Source organism: Schistocerca americana, chromosome 4 (genome assembly GCF_021461395.2).
Source record: "Schistocerca americana isolate TAMUIC-IGC-003095 chromosome 4, iqSchAmer2.1, whole genome shotgun sequence".
Taxonomy (NCBI): Eukaryota; Metazoa; Arthropoda; class Insecta; order Orthoptera; family Acrididae; genus Schistocerca; species Schistocerca americana.
In genome coordinates, this window is record NC_060122.1 from 758,782,088 (window position 1) to 758,797,901 (window position 15,814).

General features: G+C 40.2%; 1 protein-coding gene across 2 annotated transcripts in view; it reads right to left on the reverse strand.

Moving 5' to 3' along the window:
• LOC124612771 (beta-mannosidase-like) overlaps positions 1-15,814 on the reverse strand; it is a 298,303-nt gene that overhangs the window by 64,171 nt on the left and 218,318 nt on the right. For both annotated transcript variants that reach the window (XR_006979569.1, XM_047141165.1), the window contains exon 10: positions 1,781-2,058. Coding sequence is in view for 1 of the 2 variants with exons in the window: in XM_047141165.1 (XP_046997121.1) it covers positions 1,781-2,058 (278 nt within the window). In the remaining variant the exon portion in view is untranslated. The remainder of the gene's footprint in view (positions 1-1,780; positions 2,059-15,814) is intronic.

Consider the following 15,814-nt stretch of genomic DNA (forward strand, 5'->3'; position numbering starts at 1 on the left):
CTTTACTGGAAGTATGATGCTGGACAAGAAACCATTCAGTCTCAGAACTTTTAGGGTGACTCTTGCATGTATTATACTTTTTTAGCTCTTGGTGACTGACAAGGATCCACAAAACAATTTATGGAATATGACACAAATCAATATTTTAACAAACAAAAGACATTTGTAGTGAAGGTTGAGAACTATACATATCTTCAATGATAAACTGAATACAGATGAAAAAAAAAGAATAAATTAGTGGGCTACAGACTAAGTAGAAATCACTTTGTACTTTATTTCAAGAAAATCCAACAGGGTAAAAATCATAGAGGGAGACCAAGAGGTGAATACACTAAGCAGATTCAGAAAGATGTAGGTTGCAGTAAGTACTTGGAGATGAAGAAATCTGCACAGGATAGAGTAGCATGGAGAGCTGCATTAAACCAGTCTCTGGTAAAGGCCACATATGTCTGCCTGTGTCTGTAATTGTGCGGATGGATATGTGTGTGTGTGTGAGTGTATACCTGTCCTTTTTGTCCGCCTAAGGTAAGTCTTTCCACTCCCGGGATTGGAATGACTCCTTACCCTCTCCCTTAAAACCAACATCCTTTCGTCTTTCCCTCTTACCTGGGAGCCAGAGGGTAGGGAAGGTGGTTTGGGGATTTCATAGGGATGAACTAACAGGTTACGAAGGTTAGGTGGACGGCGGAAAGACACTCTTGGTGGAGTGGGGAGGATTTCATGAAGGATGGATCTCAATCCAGGGCAGGATTTCAGGAAGTCGTATCCCTGCTGGAGAGCCACATTCAGAGTCTGGTCCAGTCCTGGAAAGTATCCTGTCACAAGTGGGGCACTTTTGTGGTTCTGCTGTGGGGGATTCTGGGTTTGAAGGGATGAGGAAATGGCTCTGATTATTTGCTTCTGTACCAGGTCGGGAGGGTAGTTGCGGGATGCGGGCAGGTCAATAGACACACAAACAAACACAAACATACACACAAAATTCAAGCTTTCGCAACAAACTGTTGCCTCATCAGGAAAGAGGGAAGGAGAGGGAAAGACGAAAGGATGTGGGTTTTAAGGGAGAGGGTAAGGAGTCATTCCAATCCCGGGAGCGGAAAGACTTACCTTAGGGGGAAAAAAGGACGGGTATACACTCGCACACACACACACACACACTCATATCCATCCACACATACAGAGACACAAGCAGACATAATATTTTCCCGCGTGGAATGTTTCCCTCTATTATATATATATATATATATATATATATATATATATAATTTTTCAAGTATTGCAAATACAGTCCTTATATATAGTATAATCTAAATATGTAAAATAACAATATAACCAAACACTACATACATCTTTCAATTCTGTTTGTCCTACTGATTTTGCTGCCCATTTTTAAATGTTAAATAGTTTCCAGACTTTCTCTGTCCACTCTTTTTACTGCTCTGGCATAAGCATATTCTAATTTTGAAACTGTGGAAGTCTACTGTTTTCACAGTGTTTATTTATGTGCTATTAATGCCATATTTTGTATTGGTGAAAAACAATACATTTTTATGTCTATCTGCATGTGTAGGAAGAGCTACAGAAAACAAGAGAATTGTGTTCACATAAGTGTAAAAGAAATTAAATCGTAACTGCGCAGCAATCTCCAAAATGTGTAGCCCCTTATAAAAGTTAATGAACGATTATTAAAATTATGTATATCACCAAAACACAATACATATTATATGAAAAAAATATTGGCCTGAACATTTGAGAGAAACTGTATACTATGGTAATGTGTTACCTGGCTGAAGTAAATGAAAGTTCGGAAATTTTCTTCAGTGTCATAGTCATCTGGAAGAGGAAGGTGCCTGCTTATTTGCTGAGCCATTTCCTCATAACCATTAAGATGGTGCTGTCTTCTTTGCATGAGTTCACTGCCAACACTTAGGTCTGAAGGTATTGCTATTGAAGATAATGTATAGATTGATGGTAATGATTGGAAACCATACTCAGAAGCAAACCGAGGAGTTGGGAAAGTTGTGTAGTTCCAGCCATCATCATTATAATTATAATAGTGAACTGAAACCATGAGGAAGAATGTATTATTAATGCCACCAATAATGAATTAAAAATAGAAAGTGACATACAAAAACACATAAATACATTGCTCTCTCTCTCTCTCTCTCTTGCTGGTTTCATAAATTACAAAGCATATTGAAGAAATTATTATGTATGTTAAGTTATGATACAGTATGTCATTATGTCTTAGTAGATTGTACTGTGTTGCATTTGCAGTATCAATAAATGTCACATCAAATATAAATATGTCTTACAATTAAAGATATAAATGAAATCAGTGAACTATAATAGATAAATGAAATAAATTGTAAATAATAATACCTATTATTGGAACTCAAATTACAGAAATGAAATTAAAAATCTTAACTACAGTATATGTTTCATCAACTCCTTTTGTGAGCAGACCATTCAACAACAGCACCAAAAGAAGCCTCTGTTTAATTCTTATAGAAACTACTCCTTGGATCACTGACTGATTTCAAAGACAGCCCAAGATGAGCATGTGGGAATGTGGACCACAATGAAAACTATGCATATACTGATGCCAATGAACAAGCTAGATTATTGAACACTTGATAAATACTCATTAACACAGAGAATGAAATGCAAGTAAGTCAGTGGGGCATGCATGTTCAAAAAGCACAAAACTCAAGTTACCAAGTCAAATACATTTACTAGTTCTTTCAGTGACTATGTTTTACAGTTGAAGTAATCTCAGTGCCTGACAGCACAATCCCCCCCCTCTCCCCCCTCCCATTGGTAGAGTGAAGTTCCAGGGATGTAGAGGTATTGATGTTTTATGATGTACAAACCAGCCAACCCTTGTATGTCTTTTGTGAAACAGCAATACTGCAATGGTCAGATGAAAGTTGTGTGAGCATTGGTGTTGTCTGTACATTGACTGCATTGTTTGCTGTAGGCAGTGATTGATGCGAACAGTGCTGATATGAAGGATAAGTCTTTGCATAGGAGGTAAGTTAATTCCATCCACTCCAGTGGCACTGTAGTAGGTTTGTCATTTAGAAGAATTTTCACTGCCTACTCATTGTGTACTACAATCTGATATGGTCTGGAGTAAGATGACTGTAGTGGTGAACTAACCGCATCCATCGTCAACATTAAATGGAAACTCATATGCAAGTCTTCGTGAATAAAAATATTGGCATCTGCTTGGTGAGATGCTGGACTTTGACAGAACTTAGAAATGAGGTATTTCACCTGTTGTCAAAAGAATGAGATATCCTGTGCAGAAGGTTCTTGTTGATGCACCAAAAATTCCAGTGGTAGCCACAGTGGTTCACCATAAACAAACTATATAAACAATGTTTAATTTGACCATTGTGCAGAGTCTGTGTAGGGATAATGGGAGTACTGTTACCCAAGAAGTATCAAGGCACAAGAGTGCCACTTTAAGAGTCCTGTGCAATGGTTCTACCATTCTATTGATAGTGTGTGGTGTGATGGGTGTTATAAATTTCAAAATGTGGAGAGTTTGTGGAATAGTGCGGATTCAAACTGCCTATCCTGATGCAAGGTAACCAATGCACAATACAATAAGCTAAGAAAGTTTTATAAATTGTTCACCACAAGAATGTTGGCAATCAGATTATTGTATTGACCAATCACTGTGAAAACCAACCTTCCACTGGAGGTAGTGGACTCACTAATTAGATTTGCGCATGGGAAACTCACTGCTTGGGTTCAGGGAAGCATCCAACAGATTTATTACATGTCTGCCAACCTTTGCCTCATGATACACCATAAGTGCCCTGACCTGCAAGTGACAGTCCTTTTTTTTTTTTACATATGGCTACACATATCTATCTGTAACTATTCTAGTCATGTTTTTAGTAGCTGCTGGATGAGTGGGGGTATGTAACATGTTGAACATATTTTTTGGGAAGTAGAAGCCACATATGGTCAAGGTTGTTGTTTGGTAACATCACACCACAACTGAGTTCCTGATCCTTGGAAGAGCAGTTACCTGAGCTTCAAACCTTATATCAGTTCTGCATTTGTGAGTGTTAATGGCTTGTGCTGGCACCTACTTACTATAGTCAGTGATTCCAGATATAGCATTGAGTCACAAAAAATAATCTGCCACTTTTTACAAATTTGGCTAATGAATTTGAGCTGTCAGAACTCACCAGGGATAAAAGATTCCATCAGTTTTGCAAAAATAAAAACAACTGGTTTATGGTCCTTGAAAACAATAGACAGTCATGTCTTCCCATATGGTTGTAAATGTTTTTATAGTCTTCTAAATTGTGAGTAATTCTCTATCACAAAAGTTCCACTTGGTTCGGGCAGTGGTCAGTTTTTGAGAGAAGAAGCCAGGTGTTTGCCATGATCCATTTACTTTTTGGTGTAGACCTGCACCAATAGGTAGTTGTCTCATGTTGATGATGACTACAAGGAGTGCAGTGTGTACAGGGTCGGCCAACAGTAAGGTGCCTTGAAGGCTTGCTCTCACCTGGCCAAGGGCTTGTAAGATATCTGGAGTCCACGTGTGAGCATAGTCACACTATTAGTGTTGTGGCCTGCCAAAACAGCAGCCAAAGTTGGCTGCATAACCATTGCATGGGGTAAATGTTTTTTATACAAATTAACTGTCACTGGAAACCTTTTCTATTTTTGAAAGTTCTCAGTATGAGGCATGTGTATTGCTTCAACCACAATTTGGAGCAGACAAATGTCAGATGTCAAAACTGTGTGTCCTAAAAACTGTGCCTTTTGCTGATAAAATTCCCATTTGCCTACTTTAAAAACTAATATGCGTTTTGAAAATCTATGGAGAGTCAGCTGCAAATGTACCTCCTGTTCTGAAATTGTATTGGACAACACAAGCACATTGTCTAAGTAAGCAGAACAAAAATCAAGTCCACATGATACTTTGTCCACAAATGTTTGCCAGGTTTGTGTGGCATTTTTCAAACCATGAGGTATACACAATCATTCAAATAACACAAAGGTACAATAACTTCAGTGTTTTGAATGTCCTGGGGTGCCACAGGAATCTGTGATAGGCCTTGCCTGTTACACTAATAACTATTGCTTGAGCAAGTGCACTCATAAAATCCTCAAAGTTCAGTATAGGGTAACAGTCAGGAATGATGAGTGCACTTAATGCATGATAATCACTGTGCGGCCTCCGTGTGCCATCTTCCTTCTTTACAAGGTGCAGCAGTGATGCCCAAGGTCTACTTGAACCATGGATTATTCCCAGAATTAACAGTTCATCCATCTCCTTTTTCCTGGAGCTAATTTGTCAGGAGTCAGATGCAGAGCTTCTTGAGCAACTGGAGGGCTGGGAGTGGTGCAATGATGCTAGTCAGCAGTGTTTCTCCAAATTTAAATGCAGTCTGAGTGGTGCAAACTGCTGATGATAGTAGAGATCAAGAACATTCCTTTTGTAGCTTCTGAATTTCTGCTTGAGCAGCATCTAATTCCTTTGTCACCAAATACAATTTGTGTAGTAATATCTGATTTCCAATAAGTATCTTTGCCCTGTCTTCTCGTAATGCTTTTAGTTTCTCTTGCATGACATGGCAGCTGTGCTCCAAAAATGCAGGATTATCATCATCACATAAGAAAACATGAAGAAATAACCTAAGTGAGTCCATTTCTTCTGTCTGTGCATGTAATACAGTGGAGATTCAATTAACTGAAGCAACTGTTGTCATAAGTCATTTGGATAATTGAAAATTTGGATAACTGAATGCATGAGGATATGTGTGTGTCTGACTCCCACCATACACCTTGCTTGTCACCACTGATGCCACCTCCCTTTATACCATCATCCCCCACATACACAGTCTGTCTGTTGCTGAACATTTCCTCAGTCAGTGCCCACCTGATTCCAAACATATGACACCCTTCCTGCTCACCTTAATTAACTTTATACTTACTGACAACTACTTCAACTTTGAGGGGCAGACATACAAACAGTCCAGGGGTACAGCCACAGGAACGAGGATGGCTCCTTCTTATGCCAACCTTTTCATGGGTCAATAGGATGGGGCTCTCCTAGGATCCATAACGCTTCAGCCCCTGCTTTTGTTTAGATACATTGATGACATCTTTGCCATGCAGACTCATGGTGAGGCTGACCTTTTAAAATTCCTGGAATCTCTAAATACATTCTCCCATTTAAATTTCACATGGTTGTATTCTGCAACCCATGTCGCTTTCCTTGATGTTAGTCTCAGCCACACTGAAGGCCAGCTACACACTTCTGTCCACATTAAACCTACCAACAAACAACAGTACTTACACTTTGACAGTTTCAATCCTTTCCATGTCAACTGTTCCCTCCCATACAGCCTTGGCATTAGAGGCAAATGTATTTGTTGGGATGCACACTCTTTAAGCAGTACACCACCATTCTCCCTTAGTCTTCACTGGACATAATTACCCCACCAGCCTAGTTCAAAAGCAGATTTCCTGGGCCATCACATCTGAATCCTGGTAACGTTGATTTAAAAAAAAATACCTTTGGAGAACACCACTTGTCACTTAGTATTGTACTGGTCTTGCATGTATTAATCAGCTGCTTCAACAAGGCCATAAGTTCCTAAAATCATGCGCTGAAATTAGGTCCATTCTGTATGAGATTTTGTCCACCACGTCTAGAATAGCTTTTCATCACCCTCCCACCAATCGCCGAAAGTCCTTGGCAGACCCTATGCTCCTTTTGCAAATGTCTCCTACCCTAAGGTTCCTAACCTTGTGACCATCCCCACTGCAAGACTTGCCGTACACCCCCTCCTACCACCATCTATACCAGCCCAGTAACTGGCAAAACATATACTGTCGAAGGGAGAGCCACCTGTAAAATGACACTTCATATACCAGGTGTTACGTAAACACTGTTTGGATTTTTACATTGGCATGACTACCAGCAAGTTATCAGTTAGGATGAATAGGCATAGGAAGAGTGTGAATACCAGCAACACACAAAAGAACATGCTCTATAACATAGCAGTCGTGACCTCGGGTGCCTGTTTCATCATATGTGTCATCTGGAGTCTTCCCCCAGACACCAGTTTTTCAGGTGGGAACTAGTGCTACATGTCCTGACATAAATTAATGTTAATTTCCTCCATCTCAGCATTTCTTCGGAGTAACTTCTCCTTTGTTCCCTCCATTTTGGTTTTCTACTTCTTTCATTTTCTGACCTGCCTATTTTTTGCTGTCCCCTCCTACCTCTATTACATAAAATGCACTTAAATTTTCACTCTTATTAACTCATGCGCAGTGTTTTAGCAGTAACCTCTATGTTGTACACTACCCTGTTTTCCATCTTTAAGCTCTCAGGTTTTCAAATCTCATCCTGTGCAGTCCCCAACAATCAGTCTTTCCTTCTCATCTGGTAAGCCCTCACTAGATGACTTTTCTGAATTCTACCCCTTTTCCTAAACCTGCCCAACCATTTTCCTTCACCCCTCTTCCTTCCCCTTCAAAAACTTTCCCAGAAGAAGGAGCCACTCGCTCTGAAAGCTTGCATACATAATACCTTTCTTTATATGTGTGTTCTCCTGACACCATTTGGTGAGTAAACTTTTTGTCTATCCAATTACATTATATTGTCAAAAAGTGATTTATATATTATTAACTCTAGAAAGGTAATGTACATCACCCGTATACAGTTACCCTTTAGTTATATTGTCATAAACTTATCTTTCTAGGGTTAATACAAAGGATAATGTTAGGTGTTTATTCAAAACAACCAAAATAATTAAACTTATTAAAATAAAAAAATCAATGTTGATCACAAGATTAGAGACAAATTTTCATACATAAGAATATGTTCTTAAAATCATTAAAATACAGCAGCCTTAATCATGAATTAATTACCTAACAAAAGTCACATAGGATAGTCACTGTAGTTTGATTTTGTTAAAAATTTGGCAACTGTCAGTTGATGTAAACAATTCTTTCTCTTCTTTGGTGCTATATCATGAATTTCTTTTTCTTGTAGCAAATTCATGGTTCTTTTTCAAACCATTTGAAAGCTGCATCCAGGGCTTGAAATGCTTCCACAAGAGATGATCCTGCACCATTTTTGCATCTACATTTTCTACTGTTTCATCTTCTCCCATTTCCTGCTATACATTTGCCTGTGATATATTTCCAACAATGTGTCATCTGATATGATCTGAAAACCTTAATATTACTGTCACAAGTGAGCCACTCTTTTATATCACCGGCATCACATTCCTGGCATATCTGCATCTTTGACATTAGTTCATTTATATCCTCTGAAACAGAATCATCTGTACCAGTTACTGAATTTTTGTGCTCTCATTTGAGTATCCTGTTCCAAGCTTTGTTCTAAGTCTTCCTTTCAGTCAACTCCCACCCATCTACAACCATGTAACAATACTCCTGTACATTCATTCACTTGAAAAATTACAAAATGGCTTCAATATTATCTTAATTAACAAATAACAACCCACATAAGAGTTGTTTTCTATGAAGTCATTTAATATTTCAGTAACACTTTGACCCATTGGCTGCAACAAGGATGTCACATTAGGAGACAAAAATTTTGCTGTATACATCCCATTTTCTCTCTCTAACTGTTCCGTTGGCGGATGGGTTTTCACAATTTCCTCATTTACTATTTTCATTTTGAAATTTCTGTACTTCAGGGATAAAAGTATTGCCATACTAGTAACTGAGTATTTCAATGTTCATCCATATCTTTTTTTGGTTTTTATAAATTAAGGAAAGTCTGATATTTTTTAAGCATTGGGTTTTTATTTATTTTCTGACAAGGAGCAAAGGCCTTTTATGGGTCTTGATAGTATCCACAAACTAATAGTGTTACTTGTTCTTTACTAATTTTATATCCTGGAGCTCAACTTTCCTGCTGAAAAGCTGAAAATTCTGATGCTAATGATTTCGAATTTCATCTAAGTTCATCAGCATTGTAAAGTAGAAGTCACAATCATTCTCAGCCAATTCTTTTTTAAACCCATCTTTAAAAGAATTTGGCATCCACGTCATCTGACATTTTTTCACCTTTTATTTCCAATACACAAAGTCCATGACAGGATTTAAATCTGTATAATCATGTGTTACTTACCACAAATGATTCATTGGCACCTATTTTATTTAGCCGCAATGTCTTTTCACAGAGCAAAGGACGATTGTGTTAGAATTGTTTCTGTTGTCACCAACAGCGATATGTTGTGTATTGAGAGACAGGTGCCTTCTTAAGTACCTGTGACCAGTTGCATCTAAAACCAGATGCCAATCCCATTTGGGTGAGAACAAGGACCAATGCACTTTTTGTCCTGTGTGCCAAAACAGGTATGGTACCAGTACCAGGGTGGTGCCTACTTACACTGCTGTTTGTTTACTTTGCAGCATGTGAGTCAGTGAAATAGCTGAGAGTTGATGTCATTATGGCTGGCATGAGTCTTTGTTTCACTGTCTGCTTCTGTCATCTGCTGCCTGGGTGTGTCCACTTGAGTACTGCAGTGTGTGTACCTGCTCAGAAAACAGTAGGCAGTAGGTGCTGTCCTGTTGTTTATAATGGCAGATGAAGGTGCTGTAGCAACTGCAGTACAGAATTGTTATGCGATACTAATGTTGTCATTTTGAAGCACTCAGTATATTCTGTCAGCACTATCCAACTGTGAAGGTACACCACATTCATCATTGGGAATAACAACAGTCTTTACAGGAATTTATGTCTGAAGCTTTGCGCCCTCTTTGAAGTATATGGTCCTTTAGATGTTGGTATTTACACTGTACAGGCATGACATAAATATTCTGCCATCAAAACTAATACATGGGCATCCAAATCATCAACAGTAAGAGTGTATTGCATCTTGTCATCACACTCACCATGGGTGTCAAAATGAAATTTCTGACATTCCAAAACACAAATCTGGTTGCTGCAGCAGATATGACTTTACATTCACTTTGTTGTGAAGTTGGTTGGCACAATGTTAGCAATGAGTAAAATGTTTGTAACCAAATTAGGAAGTACAAAACCTGGTCATCCAATTAATATACCACCATTTCGAGCTAGCTGAGCTATAGGTACTGTCCTCATCACCATTTTTCTGTCCTAATAGAATATTTTCTGTTGTCACCCGCACCATTACTTCACACGTTCTCTGCTTGGTGATCACCTTCTTCACAGTGTCACCACTTGCGGGAATGTGGACCACAATGTTGACACTGCGGTCCGTTGGGCTCCGATTGCTGGCAGCCAAGATGGGGCAAGCCTGAGTCCATCCTCTCAATTCATGTTCTTAGGATGTTTAAGTATTTAAATGGCCTCTCTGATTTTGCATTTCATCATAACCAGCTGCTTGGCCAACACACAGTCTTCTCTGAATTTTATTTCTTTTCTGCAATCTTGCTGATGTTCTGCCACTGCAGATTTGTTGTGTTGCCCTAGATGAATATAGAACTTGTGTTCCTGAATGCACATTGCTATTGGCCTGCCAGTCTCACTGATGTATGCCTCTCCACATTCACATTCCACCTTGTACAAGCCTGCAGTGTGTAATGCATCCACCTTGTCCTTAGTGGAGCCTAGCACATCCTGGATCCTGCAACCACTATGGAAGACAGGCTGCACCCCAGCCCAATGAAGGTGTTTGCCTATTTGGTCAGTAACATTTTCCCCATAAGGTAAGTGCACTGTTGGCTGCAGTTTGTCTATTTCCTGCATATCATGCTTACTTGTATTCATCGACAAGGCTGTGTGGATTGACTTATAGCTGTAGCCATTGGCTAGAAACATTGTGCATAACCTTTTAAGCTTAGGTGTCATGTTTTGACCATCACTTAGGTGCTGCCCACGGATTTCCAAAGAACGGATGACAGAGTTACTCTGCGCTGGGTGGTTATAGGATTGGGTATGCAGATACCTGTCTCTATGTGTAGGCTTGCGATATACTCTGTGCCCCAGCATGCCCTCCATTGTCCTTCATACTTCTATGTCTAGAAAAGGAATTGCACTATTCTTCTCTACTTGGAGCGTGAACTGTGAAACCATCGCCATTCGCCAGAAGAAGAAATTTGAGCAGCTAGCAAAGACAACACAGTACACTAAGCCTTGACTGGGTACATCTTGAACAGTAGTGGACCTTTCATCTCATCCCATCAGCATTGCAGCCACAGAAGCACTAACTAAGGGACTAAATTTTGCCATCACACCTGAGCAGATTCCTAAGGAAGAAATCGTAGAATCAGTGGAAACAGCACTCCAGCACACATCTGCCATGGAAGCTAAGAAAATTAGGCAGGAAACCGTCCAAGTTCTACTATGTGCCAAGCCACCGAAACACAACCTTAGCTGAGAGGAAAGGGCAGCTATCAAGGTACTGAAGAACAATGATCAAATTGTGATATTGTTGCAGAAGAAGTTAATACTACTGTGGTGTAGTGGTTATGGTACTAAACTGTTGAGTTCAAAACTAACCTGGGCTGTACAATTTTAATTTCTATATTCGGTTTGAGTACATTCTAGAGGTATCCACAAATGTCAAGAATCATTGTACTGGAATGTTCTATAGCTGTATATATACTGTATGTGTTCTGGCTGGAGGCAGTTGGCTCTGCACTCTTGTATGTGCAAATGCTGAATAAACCTTCGTTAAGTGAAGTTAGTGTTTGTCATTCCTCTAATCACACCTTCTTCTATGTGACATTATTCTGGTGGAGATGCCAGGTATTGGAACTTGTGATGGCACACATTATTGACGACACAGTGGCTCCCATCAGGCCATGACAGAGCTGTTGTTTATGTGGCGAGAAACCCAAGTTCAAGCCATATTCAACAGATTGCAATCTACTGGAGACAGAAGAAGAAGGGCATTACGATGACAGAAACTGTGTGGCACCACAAGAGACATCCTTCCGGGTTCTCTTGTGAAGATGGCCAATATCCAAACAAGTGACTGGAGGCATATGAGTGTATAGCCAAATTTAACAAATGGGATGACACTGTATGTTTGGCTAGTGTATTTTTCTACTTGGAGGGCACTGCCAAGCAATGGTATGAGAACAACGAGGAGAAGTTCACAAGCTGGGAAGTATTCCAGGTGGAACTGTGCAAGTATTTTGGTGACACACAATGACAGAAGTGCAAGGCTGAAGATAAATTAATGTGCAGGGCACAGCATCCAGGAGAAACTACAGCATCCTACATTCAAGGCATCTTGGAGCTGCGTAAAAAAGTGGATCCTAGAATGAAGGAGGAAGATAAGGTTGCACATCTAATGAAGGGTGTTGCTGAGGACATGTATGAAGCCTTGCTCCTGAAGGAAGTTTCGACAGCAGATGACTTCATTAAATGGTGCCAGTATCTCTAGACAATGCATCATATAAGAATTACTCACAAGACGTTTGAACAGCTTCCAAACATCTTATCCATTTCTGTGCTGGAGGAAGCAACTGATTATAGTGAGAGAGGAAGTTCAGAAGGCACTTGAATTGCATGGTGAGGAAAAAACCGAGACACTTCAAGAGGTCATAAGGGAGGAAGTGGAACAGACATTGAACCCAATCTCTCATTCTTCAGTTCCCTTTAAAATGATGAAAAAGTCGAGATCCAGGCGAATTTACATTCCTGCAATCTACATCTACATCTACATCCACACTCCGCAAGCCACCTGACAGTTCTCCCTTCTATTTCAGTCTCGTATTGTTCGTGGAAAGAAAGATTGTCGGTATGCCTCTGTGTGGCCTCTGATCTCTCTGATTTTATCCTCATGGTCTCTTCATGAGATATACGTAGGAGGGAGCAATATACTGCTTGACTCCTCGGTGAAGATATGTTCTTGAAATTTCAACAAAAGCCTGTAACAAGCTACTGAGCGTCTCTCTTGCAGAGTCTTCCACTAGAGTTTATCTGTCATCTCCATAACGCTTTCGCGATTACTAAATCATTCTGTAACGAAACGTGCTGCTCTCCATTGGATCCTCTCTATCTCTTCTGTCAACCCTATCTGGTATGGATCCCACACCAGTGAGCAGTATTCAAGCAGTGGACGAACAGGTGTACTGTAACCTACTTCCTTTGTTTTTGGACTGCATTTCCTTAGGATTCTTCCAATGAGTCTCAGTCTGGCATCTGCTTTACTGACGATTTATTTTATATGGTCATTCCATTTTAAATCACTCCTAATGCGTACTCCCAGATAATTTATGGAATTAACTGCTTCCAGTTGCTGACCTGCTATATTGTAGCTAAATGATAAAGGATCTTTCTTTCTATGTATTCGCAGCACATTACACTTGTCTACATTGAGATTCAATTGCCATTCCCTGCACCATGAGTCAATTTGTTGCAGATCCTCCTGCATTTCAGTACAATTTTCCGTTGTTACAACCTCTCAATATACTACAGCATCATCCACAAAAAGCCTCAGTGAACTTCTGACATTATTCCCGAGGTCATTTATATTTATTGTGAGCAGCAACGGTCCTATGACACTCCTCTGTGGCAGACCTGAAATCACTCTTACTTCGGAAGACTTCTCTCCATTGAGAATGACATGCTGCGTTCTGTTATCTCGGAACTCTTCAATCTAATCACATAATTGCTCTGATAGTCCATATGCTCTTACAGTGTTCATTACATGACTGGGGGAACTGTATCAAACACCTTGAGGAAATCATGAAACAAGGCACCTACCTGGGAACCCATGTCTATGGCCCTCTGAGTCTCGTGGACAAATGGCGCGAGCTGCATTTCACACGATCGTCTTTATCGAAACCTATGCTGATTCCTACAGAGTAGATTTCTAGTTTCCAGAAAAGTCATTATACTCGAACATAATACGTGTTCCAAAATTCTACAACTGATCAACGTTAGAGATATAGGTCTATAGTTCTGCACATCTGTTCGACATCCCTTCTTGAAAACGGGGATGACCTTTGCCCTCTTCCAATCCTTTGGAATGCTACACTCTTCTAGAGACCTACGGTACACCGCTGCAAGAAGAGGCCAAGTTCTTTCGCGTACTCTGTGTAAAATTGAACTGGTATCCCATCAGGTCCAGCGGCCTTTCCTCTTTTAAGTGATTTTAATTGTTTTTCTATCCCTCTGTCATCTGTTTCACTATCTACCATCTACAATGCCATATGAGGAACCTGTTTGGGCACCAGGGAAGACTGATGTCTGGAGGACCCAGGATAACCAACCAGTATGTTTCCACTGCGGATGACCGGGACATGTGGTGTGCTATTTTCAAGGAAGGTGGCGCATATTTGATGATGCCTGTACCGTACTGCTGCAGATTGATCTTAGCTGACACCAACTCCGGGACGACAAAGATGAACAAGAAGATGTGGGTGCAGAATTACGTAGGTCACCATCGCCACAAACTAGCTGCGGGAGAGGATGCTCCCCAACGTGCCAATCAAGGTCTCCATTGTTGTTTAAAAGTTCAATTCGATCACCTAGCCGCTGCAACCTAGTAAACTAAAGGGTGTGACCTTCCTTTGAGGTGAGGCCACCGAAGAGAAAAATCCTCTGCTGTTGATCTTACAAAAATGATAGGGAACTATGTCAATATCCTCATGAATGGCCTACCAGCACAAGCTCTTGTGGACTCTGGAGCATTTCAGAGAAGTACCATCACCAGTTGCAGAAAACTGTATTCGTTGATGACAAAACACCTCTGCTGACAGTGGCTAATGGGAAATATGTAAAACCTAAAGGAAGATGTACCATTTGTGTGGGTATAAGTGGCCATACACAGACCTTAGAATTCATCGTCTTATAAGAGTGTAGTCATGACGTCATTCTCAGATGGGACTTTCTGAATTATAGACTGTGGTCGCTCAAAGATTATGCTAGGCGAGATAAGATACTGTGGACAGGAAGATGCGCATCCGAGTGTGTGGAGACTATGTGATCATTCTTGCAGTCATCGCTAGAAAGGTAACTGTCACGTGCATCAACCCATGGATCTTCTAGTGGAATGTAAGAGAAGCATACTACTGAAGAATAACTTGGTCATCCCAGCCTCTGTCATCTCGTTTAAAAATGGATACAGTGAATTGTGTTAACTGCAGAACAGCTGAGTGTCATAGAAACCTCCGAAGCCAAGTCTGTGAGCGAATTTAGCGCTACCACTATGAGACAAGATCTTCTAGCTCAACTGTCACCAGGTGTTACTAAGGAACAACAGAAGAAGCTACTTGCCATTCTTCAAGAGTTCTTTGAATGCTTCAATCCACAGGCAAAGAGCAAATTAGACAAATTGATGGTGAAGCACTGGATTAGCACTGGAGACCATCAACCTATAAGCCAGAGAGCATACCGTGTGTCAGCAACAGAACGTCAAATTACTCACGCCGAGGTAGAGAAAATGATGAATAATGACATCATTCAGCCTTCACAGAGCCCATAGTCATCTCAATGGTCCTCGTCAGGAAGAAGGATGGCATTTGGCGCTTTTGTGTTGATTACAGGAAGCTTAATAAGATAACTAAAAAAGGACATTTACCCTCTTCCACAAATTGAAGATACACTAGATTGTCTGAAGGGGGCTAAGTTTTTCTCAACCATGGACATGTACTCGGGATACTGGCAAATCGAAGTAGATGAGACTGATCATGAGAAAACTGCATTCATCACTTCTGTGGGCCTGTACGAGTTTAAGGCAATGCCGTTTGGTTTGTGTAATGCACCAGCAACTTTTGGATGGATGATGAATAATCTTCTACGTCACCTGAAGTGGACAATGTGTATTTGTTATTTAGATGACATTATAGTGTT